Source organism: Microcebus murinus, chromosome X, assembly GCF_040939455.1.
Source record: "Microcebus murinus isolate Inina chromosome X, M.murinus_Inina_mat1.0, whole genome shotgun sequence".
NCBI classification, from domain to species: Eukaryota; Metazoa; Chordata; class Mammalia; order Primates; family Cheirogaleidae; genus Microcebus; species Microcebus murinus.
This window is the reverse complement of record NC_134136.1, coordinates 92677673-92700465: the sequence shown is the minus strand read 5'-3', so window position 1 is coordinate 92700465 and position 22793 is coordinate 92677673. Positions and strand designations below refer to the sequence as shown.

The following is a 22793-nucleotide window of genomic DNA, read 5'->3' as shown; positions in this document are numbered from 1 at the left end:
GCCTCACTTTGGAGATTTCTGGAATATAAGTTTTGAAGTTTGTAAAGGTCTCAGTCACATGCTTATCATTCTCCTATCTCCAGTTCCTACATGAAGTCAAGCAAAAGAGCCTAAGGCCCACTCTCTTTGATGGGAGAAGGGTCTAGAAGAGGCTGGGAAAGGGCAAGAAGAGGGTGAGGAGATGAATGGAGAATAGGATAAGTGAGTGGTGCTTACTGAGCAAATGACAGGTGACTCAACAGCATGGCTGGGCAGAGGTGACTATGCCAAGATGCAAGAGGAGACCATGACACAAAAACCAAGAAGGAGCATATCCTTCTATCCCACCCCAAGAGGTGCATAGAGGCTTAGCAGGTTTGTGGGGTTTCACTGAAGACACCTGTCCCTCCCAACAGCACTTTTTGATCTTGCCAAAAGCAAGGCCACCATGTTTAACTGGGAGGTTGAGGAGGGGAGTACAAACTGTCAGTGACATCAAGGCTCTAACCAAGAATGTTCAGGACCCTAATATTCACAAAGAACCCACATTCCAGGAAATCTGGATCATTAACATTCATTCCAGGACATGGAAACTTTAAAACTATAGATCTGCTAAGAGAGGCAAGAAGCCCAGGGGTGAGACTCACCATGGCATCATAACACACTCTCATGCTGCCCTTACCTTCTTAGCTGGACTACTTTCTGCAGTCTGTGACGGGGCTCTGTTCAGCTGTGGGAGTAACTCGGCCTCGGACACTTGTTCAGACTGTAGTAAGAGATCAGAGACAGGACAGAAATGCAAAAATACAACCACCTGAATATATAATGAAGAGTATTTAGGAAGATAGTCCCTAAGGGAAAACTAATTTAGACGAAGTTGCAGTCAAGAGTGGTTAGGTCTGCTGGTCCTTGGGAAAAACCTTCCATAGACTCTATCCCCCCGCCCCCCGCACTTCCAGTATTGTTCAACCTTAGAAAAGGAATCATGGGAATTTCTCCTATAACTGGACATACATATTGCTAAAAATCCTCATGTTTCATAAGATCAAACTCTAAAAATAGCAGGGCTTATCAGAAAAATAGGCTTGGAAAAGAAATTAAGATTTGTAACTCAAGCACTAAAAAAACAATCATCATTAAAAAACACTGAAAAAATTTTTAAAAGGTCAAATTCCTAACAAAGAAACACTCTAAGAGCAGCATGAAGAAGAAGAGGCAAGAACAATCACCAGGACCGACCACAGCCCCCATGCCACTGCATCCCCATGGCCAGCAACCACGTCCTACCACTGTTGCCACTGTGCCCAAGAGAAAGGCCAAGGTGCTGGCCAAGGTGAAGGACAAACACAGAGAAGATCTGCAAGGTTGTCGGCTAAACCTGCTCCTCTGAAGCCAGAGCCCAGACCTAAAAAGGTCCCTGCAAAGAAAGGGGACAAGGTACCCAAGGGGAAAAGGGTTTCCCTTGCCAGCACTGGCAAGGAGGGAAATAGCCCTGCAGAAAATGGGGACGTCAAAACAGACCAGGTACAGAAAGCTGAAGGCAACTTCTGGTAACTGTGTAGTCTGAAATACTATTTTTTATCAAGTTTTATAAAAATGCAGGATTTTGCTTTGCTTTGCTTTTGAGCCATGTTGTTAGCACACAGAACACTTCATTATTGTTTTGGGGGAAGGGGCATTATGTTACTAATAGAATGTTTCCGAAGCTGAACTGATGTGGAGGAAACACTTTTCCCTCCTGGTTTTGTGAGTCATCCTCTTGGCTCCCAAGAGGAGGAATTCCCTGATGTTGACACACATAAGCCACCTTGGCACAGATGCCTATGGTATGGACAAACTAAAATTCATTTTTATGTCATCTACTCCCTCTCTGCCTTCAGCATAAACATAATCCCCTTTAAACCCAGACAACTCTTGGGATCTGATCCCCTAAAATTAGCTACCAGTATGTCAAACAACCTGGACTTTCCAGTGACAACACTGAGATGGTGTTCCTCAAAAAAGCAGTGGTTCCACTTCTAGATTGCGGATCTTCAGATAAATGCTGCCATTTTTCCATTTCCTGAAAGTCAGGGCTGGTTTGTGAAAAGTTGCTAAACAACATGCAAAATGTTGAAGCTCTTACTCGAGGGGGCAGGGGGGCATGGGCAATATATGTAACCTTAACACTTGTACCCCCATAATATGCCAAAAAAACAACCATGCACAATGTAAAACATCAACCCTCACTCTAACCTTTCCCTGTTCAGAGCATCAAATGAAGACTTCACTGGGTTTTATAGTGGCCTTCTGATTTGGTTAGTCCACTGAAGAAGGGAGTTTGAAAGTTGTTGTGTGCTGCTAACGACTGTCTGCTCGTGTCCTGCCTGAAATAGCATGACTGTTTATGAAAAGCATCATTAATAAAACTGGATACAGTTTGGGAAAAAAAAAGAAACACTCTAGTAAATATGGTTCTTTCCCTTTAAAAAGGAAGGGGGAGTGTGGTAGAAGGAGTAATCAGAGGGTTGGAGGTCCTGAGCGGTACGGAATCAATGACTAAATGCACAAAGATCAGCAAGGAATAACTGCAAAGCACTTCAAGACAGAGCAGGCACCGAACAGCCAATGAAAGAACATAGGGTGACTGGGTGTCCTGTGTGCCCCCCCATTCCTTGAGGCTTGCTACCTTCTGCTGTGTTTGACTACTTTGCTTTCAGCCGCTATTAGCCAGTGATGCAAAACATTCACGTGCTGAGAGCAAACCCCACCTATGAACCAATGTGACTTCCACATCACGCTGACATCAGTCATCTACTGACCCACAAATAATCCACATTACAGAATCACACAATGTAGCACAACAGACTGCCTTAGCGTGCCCGCTTTGTCCATAATCCGGCCTTCTCTAACCTCTTACGGGGTGTGGCTTCTTCCTCTGACTCTACTGAAACGGCCGGTTCCTAAAGGTGTCAACATTCTCTCATTTAGCAAATTCTGGCTGCCTTTTCTAGTCTTCTCCTTGTTAACCTTCTGCCCAGCATGGGACCCTTGACTACCTCTTAAAACTCCTATCCCTGGCATCTGAGAAGCTGCAATCTGCTACTTATAATCATTCTTTCTCTCTTTCCTGTTTTGATTCCTTTTATCCCTCAAACGTAGGATTTTTCAAGGTTCTGTCTTCATTTCCCCTGCCCATTTTTCCCACCCTGTTCATTATCTCCCAGGTAATTGTATCTGCTCTTACATTTTATCCCAATCAACTCCCCACCTTGTCTAAATCCATCATGCAGGCATTCAACATGCCTGATTTCTAGTTCCAACTATTTCTTATAGCCTTTCCCCTTCCATTAAGGAAAACTGTATTATTGTGGCTGTCGTCGTTAACAGATACTATGATGCATTCAACATTTACTATGTCATACACTGCTCGAAGGGTTTTGCATGGATTATTGCAATTCATCATCACAGCTCTAGGAAGTAGTTATTATCCCCATTTTATTGGTAAAGAAATCAAAGATCAAGAAGTTAAGGACCTCCCCCAAGGTCGTGCAAATAGCAGGGTCTGAACTCAGGCCTGAATTTCCAAAGCTAGGCTTGTAACCACTTATTATACAGCCTCAGGTACTCTTAGGCCTAAGTGTTATTTGTTCAAGACATATTTATTGAACAGCTACTACATGCAGGCCCTGTGCTAGTTCTGGTATTCAGGGATGAACAAGACACAGACCCTGGTTACAAAGAGCCTGAGGTCTAGCAGGAGCAGCAGGGAAATGACCTGGCAAACGTGCTTCAGTGGACCGTGGGAGGAAAGCATGGAGACTACAGAAGCACACAGCCTCGTGTGTCAGCAAAGACTCGGGAGCAGGAGATGTCTCAGCTAACGCCTGAGTGATGAGCAGGATGCACCAGTTAAAGAGGCAATGCACAAGAATGGTGCAAAAGGAGACTCAAAAAGTAGGCTCTGTCCGAGTGCAGTGGCTCACAGCTGCAATCCTATCACTCTGGGAGGCTGAGGTGGGAGGATAACTTGAGCCCAGGAGTTCTAGGCCAGCGTGGGCAACATAGCGAGATGCTGTCTCCATAAAAAATAGAAAAATTAGCTGAGCGTGGTGGTACATGCCTGTAGTCCCAGCTACTCGGGAGGCTGAGGCAGGAGGATGGCTTGAGCCCAGGAGTTTGAGGTTGCAGTGAGCTATGATCACACCACTGCACTCTAGCCCAGGCAGCAGAGTGAGACCTTATGACAAAAAAAAAAAAAAAAAAAAAAAGGAAGCTCACAAAGGGCCTCCCATGCTCTGACACCCAGAACTTCAGCCTGGGCTACCACAAGAATACTGAGGCCAATCGCCAAGACAGGAAACAGAGGAGTGAGGGGGAGCTCACTTTAAAGCAGACTGAGTTTGAAGTACCTGAGAAACATCTAAGCAAAGCTTTCCAGGAGCGATGCATTGTCAGGAGCCTGGGGAACGCAAGCTCTCACCCCACTTTCCTTGGAGGTTCATACAAATGGAGTCATATTCTAAGACCCATGAGCCAAATGTCAACTTTATTAACAGCTGAGTGAGGGCCTGATAACCACCCAAATACAGGGCTTCCTGTGAACTAAGGACCTGAGGCCCTTTCTTGCCTTCCACTCACAAATCTATTGCTTGGAAGGCATATGTTCTGGCCCCAGGTCTATGTGTGCAGTCTGCTTCAGGGACCACAGGTGTGTGGTAACACACCGTACCAGGCAGGCGGTTAGAGGAGGAGTGACAGACTCAGGCACTTTGCCTTTCAAGTGGTTGCTTCTCCTCCATCGGTGGATGGAGAAGCGTTTGCTTGACCACTCCCTTCTCTGGGGAGATGCGCAAAGTCTTCTTCTCATGGGAATACTGAGGGCAATGATAAATTGACCCTCTTTTCCACATAAATGAGGATTCTAGACACAGCAAAAGTAGCAGAGTGTCTTTATTATCGCCTCCTTTTCTCTTAAACATCTCTAAAAACACAAACAATGGGGTTGGGGTTGGGAAGGACAAGGAAGCAGTTGAGCTGTGTCTGAAAATGCTCCTGACTTACCTTCCTGAAGTTGTATGTAAGGGCCTGGCTTTTCTAGCTCTATGACTGGTAACAGACAACTGTATGGTGTTATGTCAGGCTGAATCTGACCATCAATCTCTTTAGGAAGAAACTTAAGACCTCTCACGCCCTCCTACTGCTCCATGACTGAGTCTAGATGGGCCCACCTACTGAGCATGCAGAGGGGCAAATCTCAGGAGGGACCTGGAACCCAGGAATCAGGAAGGTCCCAGAATAGGGCAGAGCCTTAACAAAGCCAAGATTTATCCCACGAAAAAAGGCAAAGAAACCTAGCTTTGTGATAAGAAAAACTAAAGATGAGATTCAGATGTGCAAAAGCCCCTCTTCACAATAAGCTATTTAACTTCATGAAAACAGTGTGAGGCTTACATTAGATCTAGCAGCTAGAAAGCAGAACAGACCAGGGAGGTTTCTTTGCTATTTCTTCAGACTTTCTAAGTTACTAATTTTGGAAAGATGATAACCCATGGAAATAGGGGGGTTTCAATGGCTCATTTCTTCCTCTGTGTTTTCGAGAAGTCTGCCGCCACGACAATATTGCCTTGTCCAAAAGTTTCGGTTGCCTCAACTGAAATCCAATGTCTGACTCTTGTGAAAGAAACAAATATTTGGATTACAATTAATATCGCAAATGGCAGTCCTGCACTCATGGCTCCAAGTGTGACAACACGTACCCAGCCAGGATGCGGCAAACCAGGAAAATGTACTTTTAGCAAAGAGCTCACTGAAACTTGAGCTAAAGCTCCTTTTAAAAATATGTATCTTACATGCAAATATTAACACTCCCCTAGCCACAAATGAGCAGTATATTTTCATTCTAATCGTGCAATGAAAAACCTGGGAAGGTCACATGGACTTGGAAGGTGCTGCCACTCAGGATGTGGAGAACTGTCCTGGGGCTTTGCCCATCCTCATGGTAGATAGAACAATATGGTCCCTGCTGAGATGGCTTCCCAGAAATGGACACAGGCTCAGAGAGGCTAAGCATTTTCTGTATTCATTTATTCAATTACACAGATATTTAATTTGTACCTGTGCTGTATCAGGGACCACAGTAGATGCTTGGGACATGAGCAAAAGGAAGCCAGCTGTAATAAGTGCTGTGCTGTCCCCACCCAGATCACCTAAACCTGGCTGGTACGTCCATCCCTCAGCTGCTCTGAGCACTGGCTACTAAGGACTCACAGCTGCCTTTTCTCTGGAGCATTATCCTCAACTAATGGAAGCCCACCTTCCAACTCCACCCTCAGCAGCCCACAATAACTGACTTAGAAAAGGCTATAAAAGGCCAGTCCCCTGTCTCAAAGGCGAGTAACTATGTGATGCAATTTACATACCAGAATCCTGCCCATGGATCAAGCCAAGGCCTGCCTTTATCTGAGACTACATCGTTGTTTGGTTCTTTTGCTTTCCCCACCTTTCTTCCCTCTCCTTCTTCTAGGTTTTTTTTCCTAAAGAGCATTCCCTGAACACATCACTTTCCAAGAATCCTCATCTCAGGTTCTGCCTCTAGGGAAGCTGACCTGAGACACTATGCAAGCTACTCTCAGAAGAGGGGACTTAAAGCACTCTGGAATGCTCCTCCTTGGTGTCTGCCTCTGTCTGTCTCTTTATCTCTCTCTCATATCTCTTGTGCTGGGGGAAGCCAGCTGCCATGTTGTCAAGATACCCAAGCAGTCCTAACAAGGGGTCCATGTAGCAAGGAAGTGAGGCTTCCTTCCAACAGCCATGTAAGTGAGCCATCTTAGAAGTGGATCATCAGCCTCAGTCAAGCCTTTAGATGACTGCAGTCCTGGATCACATCTTGACAGAAGCCTCAAAGGAGAACACAAGCCACAGCCACTCCCAAATTCCTGTCCCACAGAGACTATGAGTTAATAAATGCTACTTGTTTTAAGATTCATTTTTACATTTTTTTCTTTTTTTAAATCATATCTATGGATCTGAAACCTTCTTTTTTAAAAGAACACTCCAGTACTTCTAGAATTGGGGACCTAGTAGGCTGGAAGAAGGATGAAGAAGAGGGAGAAGAATGGGAGGACGGAAAATGGAGAAGGGCAGTAGAGGAGCCATACATGGTCTTACGGACCTGGATCATTCCGGACTGTCTCCTGGCCACTCGGCACCATCCCCCAATTGTATGCTTTTCCCTACACTGCAACAGGTACAAGCTTGGGACTGTCTAATCAGTTTTGTAAGTCCCTAATTCCTTAAATTAAATCTCTTCCAGTATGAAATATCAAGAGTAGTTTCTGATATGCGGGCTGATATACACCCATGTTGAGGATTTGGAGTTTATCCTGTGGGCCATGGGCCATAGAAGCCACTGAAAGATTTTAAGTAGGGAAGTGATCTGACTAGATTTGTATTTTAGAAGGGTTATTCTGGATCCAGTAAGTAAAAAGGACTAGAAGCAACTCACACTGGAGGAAGGGAACCAAATTAGAATGCTGAAGAAGAAACCAAGACAAGAGATGGTCATTTAAGCTAGGTTAGTTAGTAGACATGGGGACAGGCAGACTAAAGAGCTATTTAGACTGGAAACTGAATACATCCTTGGTGATGTTTGGAATATGGAAAGTAAAAGAAAACAACAAGGACACATGGAACCCAGGTTTTGATCTTGGATAACGGGTAACCGGTTGAGAGATAGTTTAAAGCAAGTGGAAAGAATTATGGCAGTATAAAAACTGAACAAAATTAAGCAGATTCATCATAACACAGTGTTAGAACAACCCATTTATATCTCCCTCTAGCTGTATCTCTCAAATGAGGGTGCCAGGAAACACTAGTTCCATGAATTATCTAGAGCAGAGATTGGCAAATCTTTTCTATAATGAGCCAGAGAGTAAATATCTTGGGCTTTGTGGGTCAGACTGTCTCTGTTGCAACTATGCTGTTGTGCTAAAGCAGCTACAGATAATACAATGAATGGGCATGGCCCTGTTCCAATAAATTTTATTTACAAAAACAGATGGTGGCATAGATTTGGCCTGTGGGCCATAGTTTGCCAGCCCCTGGCCTAGGGGGAAAGGGAATCTACAGATAAGCTTAGAAAACAACATCGTCTATCTCCTTGGAGATCCACTGATCACATAGCACATTACATGCTCTGAAATGCTGTGGGGTAAAGTAATCCACTTGCCTTTGCTTAACCTATCAGTTCCCAAAATTATTTGGCTTTATTCAATTCCTTATTCTCATGTAACTCCTAACAACATCCAACAGAAATAATGTTCTGTGGAGCACACTTTAGGAAACACTGACCATAGACTGGATTTTAGAGGAACAAAGGAAGAACATTCCATTTGATGTGAATGCCAAATGGAACTCACCCAATCCTTGGGGAGGAGCATTCTCCACACTGATTACACGTACAAACTCCAGTGGCCCCTGCTGCACTCCCCTCCCCCCCTCACTTTAGTCAAGAGTATGGAGGCAGGATGAGAATGAGATTGCTGTCTGGCAAGAAAGGGCTCCCTTCCTCTCTTCCTCCCTCCTTTCTTACAGCAGCAGCTGTTGCTGCTGCCAACTACTTCATTGGATGAATTTATTTATTGTACTCCTTTAAAACCTCCTGGACAAAAACACAATAAAAATCACCCATTATAATAGTTTAGGCAGATGAATACAACACTGATAAATTACAGATTTTTTAAGTAGCTAACAACATGTCTCAGATTCCAGTTCCACTGAGACAGGCTAGCTTTACTCAGTTTGCACTGTCCCTATCTGAGTCTAGGTCCTCATCACACCTCCCACCTGGGCCACTGCAATGACTTCGGCAGGTCTTTTTCCAGCCTGAAGTTCCTGCCCAGTCTTATCCACCCTGCACACCACCGAGAAATCAATCTTGTAAAGCACGATCTCATCAGAATACTTTTTCTCATAGCCATTCAGTGGCTCCCTGTGGCCTATGACATACAACACAATCCCTCAGCCAGTTAAAGGTCTTCCATCATCTGGCTCCAATTGACCTCTGCATCACAACTGGGTTATTTTGCCCATATGGAACCTCCTCCAGGCATGTAAGTGTTCCCTGAAACCAGACGTTTCTTCCCAACTCAATTCTGTTTGTTCTAGATCCTCTAGCCCAATGGTTCCCAAATACAGCTGGTACAGGAGAATTATCTGGGGAATTTGTTATAAATTACAGATGTCTAGATGCTACCCCAGACTTTCCTCATTGCAATCTCCTAGGGATGGAGCATTGGAAACTTGTATTTTAACAAGCTCCCTAGGTGATTTTTATGCAGCTAGTCCAGACCAACTTGGGACCACTGACGGTCCAAACTCTTCATTTAAGAGATGAGAAAACCAAGTCTCCAAGGTCCTAGTCTAGTCAAGGCCACAGGTGGTCTTGCAATTACTAACTAGGCTTCTTAATTGTTTTCTCATCCATTTATCATGGAGGGAATGGGGATATATGCCACATGGGTCCATAAATAAATATTTGCAGCTGGGCAACATCTTCAACAATTAGATTTTGTTTAAAAGTCAGATTTGTAACAAAAAAAAAGCCAAATGCAATTTTTAAAAAATAAGTAATCTAATTGCAGAACTTTGCCAAGATGTAAATAATTGGTGACTTTTTTTAAGTATGCAATATTCATGTTATTGACAAAGTAGAAAAAGAAAACTCAAGCTCTGTTTATCATCCAAGAATCCAGGTAGATCCCAAGAATGGGGTCACAAAGACAGTGGTTAAATTCTAGACAGATGAACAGACAATCTTGCTGTAGCCTCTAGGGGCTTTTTGGCATCCTATCAGTATTCTAAATGTCATTTGTCCTAATTTTCACCTGCCCCCCATCTCTGCTAGACAAGGACACACGAGGCCCATTTGGTTAAATCTAGGCATAGAAGATGCAGAACCAATGGCCACACTGGCAACAGCAAACCCCATCATTCCACAACCAGGCTGAGAGAGAGTAGGTATGTAGCCTCAAGAGGGTCCACAGGACTGAATTCTTAGCAAGAATGATTACCAAAATCCATGACCCAAGTCACCTCTAAGAGATAGAAATGGAACTGAACTATAGGCACCTGGAGGGCAAGATCTATGTCTTGCTTCACTATCATTTTCCCAGTGCCTATACTGAAAGCCAGCACATAGCAGGTCCTCTGATCAACATGTGGAATGAGCCAGCAATGAACCTAACATGGTTTCGTACTCCACTGGACAAGTGGTCAAGAATTCATCCCATGGTAACTGGAGCCACAGAGCATAGAACAGTTACAGGGTTTACAGGGTACAGGCTTTGGAGTCAAATCCAGATTTGTATTTGCTCAGTGTGTAAGCTGGTCATGTGCTTAACCTCTCTGAGCTGCAATTTCTTCATCTGCAAAATGGGGATGATCCCCATAACTCACAGCATTGTGAAGATTAAGTGAAACACCTGTCTAAAGTGCTAAGCACAATTATTAAAATACATAGTAACTGTTCAGCAATGGCAGCCACTATCATAACTGGGATTAAAATTACGATTGGTTTCCCAGGCATACTTTCTGCTACTGCAAGCAGCAGCCAATTCAACATAAGGGACTTTTTCCCTTTAGCCAAATAGATGAAAACCTACACTGAGCAAATGCTGACTCCAATTTAGAATATAAGCAGATCCCACAAAGCAGGCTACCCACAGTCCAAATCTGTGCCACTGGCTATCATTGCTATCAATATTGGAGGGGAGAAATTTTAAAAAATAAAAGCCCTTTCAGACTTTCAGATTTCATGGCTTCCTCAGCACAGACATCTCAGGCCGTTTGCACGGAACATCTCCAGTGGGCCCCCGCCTATGGCAGACCAATCCAACATTAAAGACATCCAGGAGAAAACACGGACCGAGGAGCTCAGGGACAACTTCGGCAAAAGTGAATAATTAGTGGCTAAATGGGCAACTTATTCAGCAGTCATGTGGCAGAATCCCCTGAGGATTCCTGTAACCCATTGAATTATGGACATCTACAAAACAGACTTACTGTTACAACTAAAGGACTACAGATGCTTTATTTTGGTCTAAAAGAGAAATATTTTGACTATGACCAGGGTTTTGTTCTTGTACCATGTTTCCCTGAAAATAAGACAGGGTCTTATATTTATTTTTCCTCAAGAAGACACCCTAGGGCTTATTCTCAGGGGATATGCTATTTTTTTTAAGTACGGTACAACAATCTACATTTATTCAAACATAGTTAAGTCGTCTTCTTCTGGAACATCATCATAACTCTCCAAACCCCGCATTCCATCCTGAATTTCTTGCGACTCTATTTCCTTTAGAACCACTGGCCCCAATCTCTCATGTGGAACAACAGAGCTCTCATGAGGCAGATGAGAAGGGCTGCTCATCGTCTTTACCACTCAGCGACGAAATGCATGGGTTGTGCAGATGTGCTGCATAGCCACACCCATCACTAGGGCTTATTTTCGGGGTAGGGCTTATATTGCGCAAATGCTTAGAAATCCTGCCAGGGCTTATTTTATGGGTAGGTCTTATTTTCAGGGAAACACGGTATTTCCAATTTGTAGTAATAGAATAGAAATCTGAGTCCCATTCTCTACGGCCATGTTATAACACCATCTGCAGAGTCACCAACATGAGCCTCACGGGTAAGGTGAGCTATGGCAGGATTCTCTTGACGCTCATGTTCTCCACGGACAAGGTTGAAGAAAGATGCCCTGTGCATGCCTCCTGCCAGACCAGATGCTTACTAAACAGGCACCCACCAGCAACACAACTGAAAGGCATCTCATTATGAGGCCCTTAGAAGTCCTTTTGGCTGGTCCCCACTCCTGACATACATAGGCCTGGCAATAATAATAAAACTATGCAAAAATTTCAAAAGGCCTCAAAGTCCTGGCCTATGAATTGATATTTTACCACACTTAAAAAAATCTGAATTCCCTTCCTGGTTCCGTAGCTCTGTATCAGTGGCAAAATGTTAGAACAACATCTTTTCCCACCACTAATAGCTCACACTTCAGACTGTGATAAATCTCCCCTTTTGGGTTGACATAGCCCTTCCTGCATGAAGCTACATCCATCAGAGGAATGTGGCTTTTAAAAAATTTCAGTTAGAAATAGCTGGCTAGAGAGGTAGCTGTAAAAATTATTTAAGAGTTAGGAATCAGCTATAAAATAAATTCAGCATTGATGAGGATGTGGAGCTGGAATGGGAACACTATTGATGGAGTGTAAATCAGTACACTTTGTAAAACTGTTTGGCAGCATCTACTAAGGCTGAATGTATGCCTACCCTATGACCCAGAAATTCTACTCTTAGGTATATACCCGAGAGAAATGAAAACACACATCCATTCAACAACTTGTACATGAATCTTCATAACAGCACTACCCGTAATTACCAAAATCTAAAAACTACAAAATGTCCATCAACAGTAGAAAATAGTGATATATATGCACATTCAGTAGAATACTATATAGCAATGACCTACAGCTAATATACATAAAATAATATGGATGGATCACACAAACATCATTTAAAAAAAAGTAGCCAGACATAGATTATATACTGTCTGGTTCCACTTGTATAAAGTAAAAAACAGGCGAAACTAATCTATGCTGTTTAAAGCCAGAATAGTGGTAACCCTAAGAATAGGACACAGTGACTGGAAAATGGCACAAAATGGGGCTTCTGAGGTGCTAGTTCTGCTTCTTGATTTCGGTGCTGATTATACGCACGTGTTCAGCTTGTGAAAACTCACCGAGTCTCCCATTCAATGTGTACTTTTCTAAATGCACATTATACTTCAATAGAGAGTTAAAAAAAAATAAATCCAGTAGAGCCAATTTCCTGTAATGTCCTTAAAGTGCCACCTAGTGGTACAAGTTAAATGTAAACAAGAGGAAGTTTTGCCTCTAGCAACTTCAAAAATATGGTCCCATTTCTTACAGCACATTCTGGGGTTGGGCTGAAACAGTGCCCTAGACTAAAATCATTGGCATAATACATAAAGGAAAAAAAACTCGCTGCCTGGTACACAGCTTCCTGACACGAGGATTCAGAGGCAAGTAAGGCTGTCTACTGCAACACACACTAGTACTAGTGAGCTGATGATGCACATCTCTTCCCAACTCCGCTTGCAATCAGCATAGTGGGAGTATTGACAACACAGACAGCAGCAAAGGCTACAAACTGGGACTTCCCTCCCCCCCCCACCCCTGCCTCCCAGAGAGAAGGTTTAACCAACACACCACTAGGTGATGCCTGCAAAACTTGCTGGGCAGAGCAGGGTACTTAGGAGGGCGTTAAGAAGAAAAATTCCTTTCCCCTGTTTTCTCTGGACAGGCTTGTTTCCTTCATCGTCACCTTCAAGGTACACTGCTGTGGTGAGGCCCAGTCTGGTTTCTTTTAATTATGCTTGAGAAATACAGAGTTGGGAAGGCCCACCCACAGCAAGCCTTTGAAGCTGCCAGTTGAAGAAAGGATATTTGCTCAAAGTCTTGCTAGTAAAGTCCGAAAGACAGAGCATCTTGGTAAGACAAAGGTCCTCCAGGAAAAACCACAAAGCACAGACACAAGCATCACGACCCGTGCATTAGGAGATAGTGGGTGAAAAGCTGATGGGGAGGCCTGTCCAACTTCCTATTGATTCTTCTCACTTCTGTTATCTTGATCTATGGCAGGATTCTCTTGAGACTCGTGTTCCCCACTAGAAAGAAGGCTGAAGAAAGATGTCCTGTATGTGCCAACTGATTCTTCTCCTTTTCATTTTTATCATTTATAGAAACGAGTGATGATCGGGATTTGGCCAGTAGGCTGTAGTTGGCTGGCTCGTGAGTTAGGCAGAGGCCAGCCCATGAAAGGTAGCACAAGTGGGTAAGAACATGATTCTACTACAAGTGGTTCAGCAGCCAGTCTAGCTCTTATTCTGGACTTGTGACCGCTAATTTATGGCAATCCTGAGTGTGTTCTGCATTTGCCAACTAGAGCCTGCCTCTGTTTCACCGCGTTTGTAGTGATACTAATTATAACAGGTCATTGTTGCTGACACTTGACCACACGCCACGCACTGTTTTAAGTGCTTTACAGATCTTGACTCATTTAATCACAACTGTATGAAAACAGATACTACCATTACCCCCTTTTCACAGATGATGAAATTGAGGCACAGAAAGACTAAGTCACTTGTCCAAAGTCGCAAAGCAAGTAAGAGGCAGAGACAGGATCTGAACCCCAAGCCCATGCTCTTCAATCCTCAGTCAGGCTGCCTCCCTGAGCCAGAGCCCTGGTTGTCCTCCCTTGTCCTTTCCCATTAACACCACCACACATGTGGGCCACCTCCCCTTCTTCCCCACTTCCATATTTGCTCCTCCTCTGACCCTCTCTAGAGTGCTTCCTGTTTTCTGTCACAGTGGGTGAGGGTGGGGGCGGAGAGGAGAAAGGAGGATTCCATTGCTCAGGAACCTAGAAACCAACCATAACTGAGCCCCTGAGGAAAAACAGGACTATCTTGTTAGTTAATACAGTGACCAGCTATTGCCTATACCCCTTGTCAATAAAGCATGAGGAAGTGGGTTTAAGGGATATAGCCAGAAAATGACAAAGTTATATATATAAGTACCATGAGAGACTGCAGAATGGATGGTGTTGGGGGTATGACGAGGGCAAGAGAGGGTGAAGGAGCTATAAGATAAGGATCAGATCACAATCTTTGTGCTCCCATAGTCTCAACAAAGTGTGGGCCCATAGTAAGCACATTCCATTAACGTCACATGAACTTATGGCATCTCTAGAGGAATGATGCCGGCAAGATAAGCTTTATACAACAATATCATGGGCACAATATATTAATAATGAGGAGGGGTAAACTTAAGAAGGAAAACAAGTTGCCAGTGGTGGGGTAAAGCTAATTTAATAAGAGGTTTCATAAAATAAAATGTGTTCTCCGTGCCTCGGTTTACTTACATGCAACATGAAGACAGCAATAGAACCTATCACACATGGTTGTTATAAGGATTAAATGAGTTAACATTTGTAAAGCACTTAGAAGAGCATCTGGCACATAAGCACTCTATCGAAGTGCTTGATAAATTAATAAAATAAATGAAGAATCATAAAGCCTCTATGTATACGCTTAAAATCAATTTTGAAACAGAAGAAATAAGAAGCCAAACCTATAGAGATATGACCAAATATTCTAAAATTAAAGACATGATTTGCCAGATGGAAAATGCAAACCAAATTGTCACCTGGAATAAACAAATTTAAATCTCTGCCTAGATACATCATAGTGACATCAAAATAGAACAATGAAAATAAAGGTAAACTATTATGCAACCAAAATGTTTGTACCCCTATAATAATACCCTGAAATTAAAAAAGAAAACTATTAAAAGCCACCCTAGAGAAAGATAAACTTGCTCCAAAAGAACCAAAACTAGATTGATAGTAGAATCCTTGGCAGCAGCAGTAATAAATGCCAGAAGAGGAGGTAATGCATTCAAAATACTGAGGGAAATTACCTTCAGTCTAGAATTCTGTACACAGTAAAATTACCATTTAAGAGTGAGGGCCATAAGAGTTTACTATCCAAAGGACACGGATGAAAAAACTGCTAGATGACATATTTCAGTAAACTTTATTTGAACCTCACAATTGCTAGAGTCATTGTAACCATTTGATTATGGAACATTATATGTCTTATCACAATTTCTGAGAACATGATCTCTAAAAGTAACTTCCAAAGGTCACTTTATTCTGGTAAAGCTTGAAAGACTGTTTTATTCTAGTCATCATATTCAGAGGATTTTTTTCCTTTTCCCTAATCCTTAAGTGTAAGAGGAAAATTTTTTTAAGTCAAACCAAATGTTTTTATTATAAGCAGGTCAGCCAAGGACCAAACTGTGAAGTACACAGTTTTGGGGGTTTTTGTTTTGTTTTGTTTTCAGAATATTATGGGCATACAAACATTTAGGTTACATACATTGCCTTTGCCATGCCTAAGTCAGAGCTACAAGCATGCCCATCCCCCAGACAGTGTGCACCGCACCCATTAGGTGTGAATTTACCCATCCCCTCCTCCTGCTCCCACCTGCCCAACACCTGATGAATGTTACTTCCATCTGTTCACATAAGTGTTGATCAATTAGTACCAATTTGATGGTGAGTACATATGGTGCTTGTTTTTCCATTCTTGGGATACTTCACTTAGTATTTATATTGAATTGGGGTATCTCTGAAGGTCTCTGGACATTTCAGTCCTAAACATCAAGTGTCTACTGTTAAAAATTTAGAGATGGACTGCTAAGTAATTGGTAGAAGTTTAAATAGCTGGTTTTGGTAGGAAAATAATGCAGTTTTTCTTTTAAAAATTTCATCTCTGTAAAATTTCCTCTCTACCAAAACAGCTATTTAAATTTCTACCAATTACTTAGCAGTCTACCTCCAAATTTTTAACAGTAGACACTTGATGTTTAGCACTGAACTGTCCAGAGACCTTCACAGATACCCCAATTCATATAAATACTACATATATACAATCTCCCCAAATGTAGAAACTTATGAAAACAAGTTATAAAACAAGATAGGTAAATTATAAAGTAATTATCTAAGTGATCCTTTTAGACCCCTAAAAAGAGTTAGTGGAAATTTACTGAGGAGTTCAAAATTTCAAAGCCCCACTGGGAAGGGAACACTGGGCAGTCTAAAAGTAATTCAAAATCTGACCACAGGAAAGGGGCCAATTACCATGCACCATGGACCTTCAAGATCACCCTCAGAGAACAGAAAAACTTAACCATCAAAGGTCTACTATTAATACTTTCATGTGGTATAATCAGGAAACATTTCAGTATTCAGCTGTTATACCTCTTTTCTACTATTTTCCACATAATCATTTTAATGGCTACCTAATATTCTAATTAGACAAGACACTTAACCATGCCTTCTTCCTGGACATTGTTGTTTCTGTATAGTTTTTATTTTTATTGATAATACTAAAATAAAATACATGTCATCATAGAACTTTTCCTTTCTTTTAACTAGTTCCTGGGATAAATTCTAAAGGCATTTGTTGATAGCCAGCAAAACTTTCAATTCTCCTTTAAAACAAAGGAGGGGGAGTAGGTTTATACTTAATCTTTTCTCCTTCATTCCAATGCCAGTACTTAATTATTATTTCTCACTTTCTCTTCTCTTTCCATTTATCACTAGGGTCATTTCCTTCACCTTCTGAATTTCTCATTTGGTGTCAACTGTTTAAGAATAATAGTTTTCAAATTTAAGAAATCCTTATAAAAGGACTTGCAAAGTCCTTGCAAGATTGAATCTTGAGATTCAATCAACAGAGGCTGGTCTGAAACACAATTGTTTCTTCGTGATACATCAACTGGAGCTATGATTAGCTCTGAGTAATCTATGAATCAATTCTACAATTAGCGAACATATAGTAAAATGTACTGCGCCAAAGTTAATAAAGGAAAAATATATTTACAAAACAGTCATTCAACTTAGATATTCTACCTTGATAAATTCAAAGCAATATTATCTACAGCAAAAGGTAAATTTATCAGGACCTGCATTTACTTTTAAAATGGAGCCTTTTGTTTTGACCAGAGGACAACACAAGCTTAATTACATTCTTGGTCAGTTTGGCTTAGGTGTCCTCCAACTACGGCCCGAGGGCCACATGTGGGTGTTTTTGCCCGTTTGTATTTTTTACTTCAAAATAAGATATGTGCAGTATGCATAGGAATTTGTTCATAGTCTTTTTTAAACTATAGTCCGGCCCTCCAATGGTCTGAGAGACAGTGAACTGGCCCCATGTTTAAAAAGTTTGAGGATCCCTGGTTTAGCTAAAGGTTTGTCAATTCTGTTGATCTTTTCAAACAACCAACTTTTGGTTTCAATGATTTTTCTTTATTGTTTCTCTGTTTTCTATTTTGTTTATCTCCACTCTTTTATTTCTGTCTGCTAGATTTGGATTTAGCTTGCTATTTAACTATTGATTTTGGATCTCTTCTTTTTTTAATGTGTTTACAGCTAAACATTTCCCTGTGAGTACTGCTATCACTGCATCCCACAGGTTTTGGTACGTTTTCATTTTCCCTCATCTCAAGGTATTTTCTAATTTCACTTGTAATTTCTTCTTTGGTTTTTTAAGATTGCATTGTTTAACTTCCACATATTAGAGAATCCTCCAGTTTTACTTCTATTATTGATTTCTAGTTTCATTCCATTGTGGTCAGAAAAGGTATTTTATATAATTTAAATATTTTTAAATTTATTTAGACTTGTTTTATGGCCTAATATATGGTCTATCCTGGAGAATGTTTCATGTGCACTTGAGAAAAGTGTCTATTGTGTTGTTGCTGGGTGTTCTATAGATGTCTGTTAGATCTAGTGGATTTATGGTGGTGTTCAAGCTGTCTATTTCCTCATTGGCCTTCTAATTTTTGAAAGTGGGATACTAAAGTTTCTAACTCACTGCCAGGCCATTTGAGTTCTCAGGTCCCTAGCCAGTCCTCTTTCCTCTTTATACCTTTCAAAGTCCTCTTTCTATCATATTTAAATCCAGGGATTTTAGTTGTACTTAGCAAGGGGGGAGCAGGGAAAATTAGTTTATGTCATCTTGTCCCTCAATTGCATTTTATATTTCATCTGTGTTTACAATAAAATTTTTCTTATAAAAAGGAATAAAACATAGAACCAGAGACGTTAGCACTAGAAGGATCCATCTAGTCCAATCTTCTCATTTTATAGAAAAGGCCATAGGTCCATTAAACTAATTTACTTCATTCCCACAAAGCCACAGAGCTACATAGTAGCAGGGCTAAGGATAAGATCACAGATAGACACATCCCTATTACTACATTTAGCTCAGTGTTGTACAGTTTTCAGTATGTTCTTTCATCATCACAGATGAAGGTACATCCTTCGTTTATGACTTCTTTCCTTAACCACTGAAATACTTACTAACGTACTGTAATTTTCAGCTAATCTAAAACATACACCATAGGACAGAACACAGTAACACTTTGGAAGAAAATGAAGGTAGCATCTTGGGTGATACATGTTTGTAAATTCACTTGAGAATAGTTTCTGAGTTTCTAATACATGCATAAATAGAAAATATCTCTTGACATGTATTAAATTTATATTTTGATGAGTAAAAAAATTAGGATGTTGTATATATACCTTTGAAAGTTCACAAATATGCTTTATCTACACAGGCAATATATTAAGGTAGTTCAGTGACTTCTGTACATTACATGAGGTCATCTGAATATATTATAGCACAAGATCTCATGATATTTGATGTTTACTCACTGAGTTTTAATAAAAAGAGCCATGCAATTTTAGAAGCAGTGACATTTCCATATTGTTTATATTAAAGAATTTTTCTTGTTTTCTTATACATATTTAAAGTTGCCACTGAGATAATATAGGTTAAATATCCCCTATCCAAAAATTCAAAATCCGAAATGCTCCAAAATCCAAAACTTTTTGAGTGCCAGCATGACACTCAAAGGAAATGCTTGTTGGAGCATTTCAGATTTTGGATATTCAGATTTGGGATGCTCAACTGGGTAAATATAATGCAAACATTCCAAATGCAAAAAAAATCTGAAACACTGATGGGTCCCAAGCATTTTGGATAAGGGATACTCAACCTGTACTTCATTTTACTATCTTGAAAATGGATTTAGTACATGTTAAAAATGGATTCAGTAAGCATGTTATACTTTGGGCTGGCAAACCTGTGGCCTCAAGACCACACGTGGCCCTCTAGAGCCCCAGGTGTGGCCCCTCAACCAAATCTAAACTTCACAGAACAAATCCCTTTAAGGGTTTGGATTCAGTCAAGTTTGGATTCAGTGAAAAGGCCACACTCAAGGATCCAGAAGGCCACATGTGGCCCCAAGGCTGCAGGTTCAGGGTGCTCTAAAACTCTTAATTTCTCCCAGAAGAATTTACTATTTTGTATTATCAACTGTATATCTTTTTTCTGCTCTGTGGAAATAATATGAAACATTTATTTGATCTATTGGACAAGAACAGAGCTAAGTAATCCAACTCTACTGCAGCATTACAAAAAAAAAAAAAATAATAATCCCTTCAGCACAGTGTAAGATTTAAATGCCACCTGCACAAAGGTGCATGTTATATAAAACACAGCAAGACTGCTGCTGCCCTGCCAAATACTTTCAGTCCCTACCCAGGTCCTATTGAAATACTAGTGGTCCCAACAATTTTACCAAAATAAATCATCTTTTTTAAAAAAAATTAAAGCATTTAAAAGGACAAATTTAAAATGCCTCATAGTAACCATATATCCAACTGAAACTTTATTTAAATGAGTTATATTTGCCCCCCACTAATAAACCTTTATTTTACTCAAACTAAAGCAATAATCTCCCATGTAAGTATCTTCCTTGCCCAATAATTCAAAGCAAAAGGTCCAAAATGACTACTAATAAAAATGTGGCCGGGCGCTGTGGCTCACGCCTGTAATCCTAGCTCTTGGGAGGCCGAGGCGGGCGGATTGCTCAAGGTCAGGAGTTCAAAACCAGCCTGAGCAAGAGCGAGACCCCGTCTCTACTATAAAATAGAAAGAAATTAATTGGCCAACTGATATATATAAAAAATTAGCCGGGCATGGTGGCGCATGCCTGTAGTCCCAGCTACTCGGGAGGCTGAGGCAGGAGGATCGCTTGAGCCCAGGAGTTTGAGGTTGCTGTGAGCTAGGCTGACGCCACGGCACTCACTCTAGCCTGGACAACAAAGTGAGACTCTGTCTCAAAAAAAAAAAAAAAAAAAAAAAAAAAAAAAACTTAAAAATAAAAAAAAAAAAAAAAAATGTAGGAATTAATATACCCTTTTAATTAGTTTTAAATATTTTTAAGGTTTAAAAAGTGTCTAAAGATTGTAATTTCTAGTTGGAAAACATTATCTGAATGAATACCCTAATGGCAAAACACTGCAAAATGCTTCAGCTGCATTTGGGGCAGAGGGGTAGGGATTATCTTCAGAGCACCCCAGCTCTCTTGATGAGAAGGCCAGAGGTACTGGTTTGTATTACTGCGACATCCATTAGGTGATACACGTTACTTTTCCTTCGGCATGGGCTTTATTTTTTAGAAGGGCATCATGCTTGACATCCAAATTTGGCTGACAATTTACTGATGAGATTCATAACCTTTGGGTTGCTCTGGTATTTTGACATATTTGCTGGGTTCTGGGCCACATCCTGGAAGACCACCTGGATCCTGCTTAGCTGCAAGAACTTGCAGCTTCTTGCAGAACTTCTTAGTGATCCTCTGAATCACTGAGAATTTCACTGAGTCCAGGCATTCCTGCCATTGCAGGGATTCCTCCAAGAACATTACTAGACATTGCCCCAGGAAAGCCACCTGGAAAGGAGCCATACTGAGCTCCTGATTGTCTTCTACACAGTCTCCGATGGCAGCATTTGGCTTCTGTAATTTGATGAAGACACCGGCTCTCTTGGTGTACAAAATGGCCAACCGGGGATGCAGCCTGATGGCATTTGTGAACAAGTCATTGGCTTTCTTTTTTTTTTTTTTTTTTTTTTTTTGAGACAGAGTCTCACTTTGTTGCCCAGGCTAGAGTGAGTGCCATGGTGTCAGCCTAGCTCACAGCAACCTCAAACTCCTGGGCTCAAACAATCCTCCTGCCTCAGACTCCTGAGTAGCTGGGACTACAGGCATGTGTCACCATGCTCGGCTGATTTTTTCTATATATATTAGTTGGCCAATTAATTCTTTCTATTGACAGTAGAGACAGGGTCTCGCTCCTGCTCAGGCTGGTTTTGAACTCCTGACCTTGAGCGATCCTCCCACCTCGGCCTCCCAGAGTGCTAGGATTACAGGCGTGAGCCGCCACGCCTGGCTGTCAATGGCTTTCTGTAGTTCACCATCAGTCAGGGCTTCAGTGGCAGCAAGTGTCTTATCATTTGCCTGATCCATCGTCTCCTCGGTTCTCTCTACATTTTCATCTCCCATTTCTTGAGGGGCATCAGTGTCTGGTTCAATCACACCTTCATGATCAATTTCTAGATCACTTTCCTCACTTGACGGTCTGATGTATATTTTCCTCTGCCTTCTTACTGTTTTTTCTTCCTTAATATTTTCTTCTGATTTAGCTTTCTAAGTAGCAGGTGGTACTTTAACCCCCAAGCTCTCCACCCACTCCCTCAGGAAGTGTATGTCCTTGGTGTGCAGAATGCTCAGATCCTGCTTACACATTTTCACAAGGGCCCAATGCTTGCTCAATTTGTGCGGGCCCATGGTCAGGAGGCGGAGGACGCAGCTGAGGAGGCTGCAGCCCAATGCAATAGCTCAGCGTGATTGCATAGAAGCTATCGACTAACTGTATCTTAACCTGTAGAAAAAATACTTAAAATGGCTGGGCACTGTGGCTCATGCCTGTAATGCTAGCACTCTGAGAGGTCGAGGCGGGAGGATCGCTTGAAGTTAGAAGTTTGAGACTAGCCTGAGCAAGAACAAGTCCCCATCCCTACTAAATATAGAAAAATTAGCCAGGCATAGTGGCGCATGCCTGTAGTCCCAGCTACTCATGAGGCTGAGGCAGGAGGATCGCTTGAGCCCAGAAGTTTGAAGTTGCAGTGAGCTACGATGCTGCCACTGCACTCTAGATGGGGCAACAAAGCAAGACTCTGTCTACAAAAAAAGAAAAAATACTTAAAATGATAGGACATTAATTAAAAGGGCAGGGTATTAAAAATACATGGTGCTAAATATTTCAGG

General features: G+C 41.5%; 1 protein-coding gene across 4 annotated transcripts in view; it reads right to left on the bottom strand.

Moving 5' to 3' along the window:
• Positions 1 to 22793, bottom strand: part of REPS2 (RALBP1 associated Eps domain containing 2) — a 199946-nt gene that overhangs the window by 18668 nt on the left and 158485 nt on the right. For all 4 annotated transcript variants that reach the window (XM_012784718.2, XM_012784719.2, XM_012784716.2 and 1 more), the window contains one exon: positions 662 to 745. In XM_012784718.2, the coding sequence (XP_012640172.2) occupies positions 662 to 745 (84 nt within the window). The remainder of the gene's footprint in view (positions 1 to 661; positions 746 to 22793) is intronic.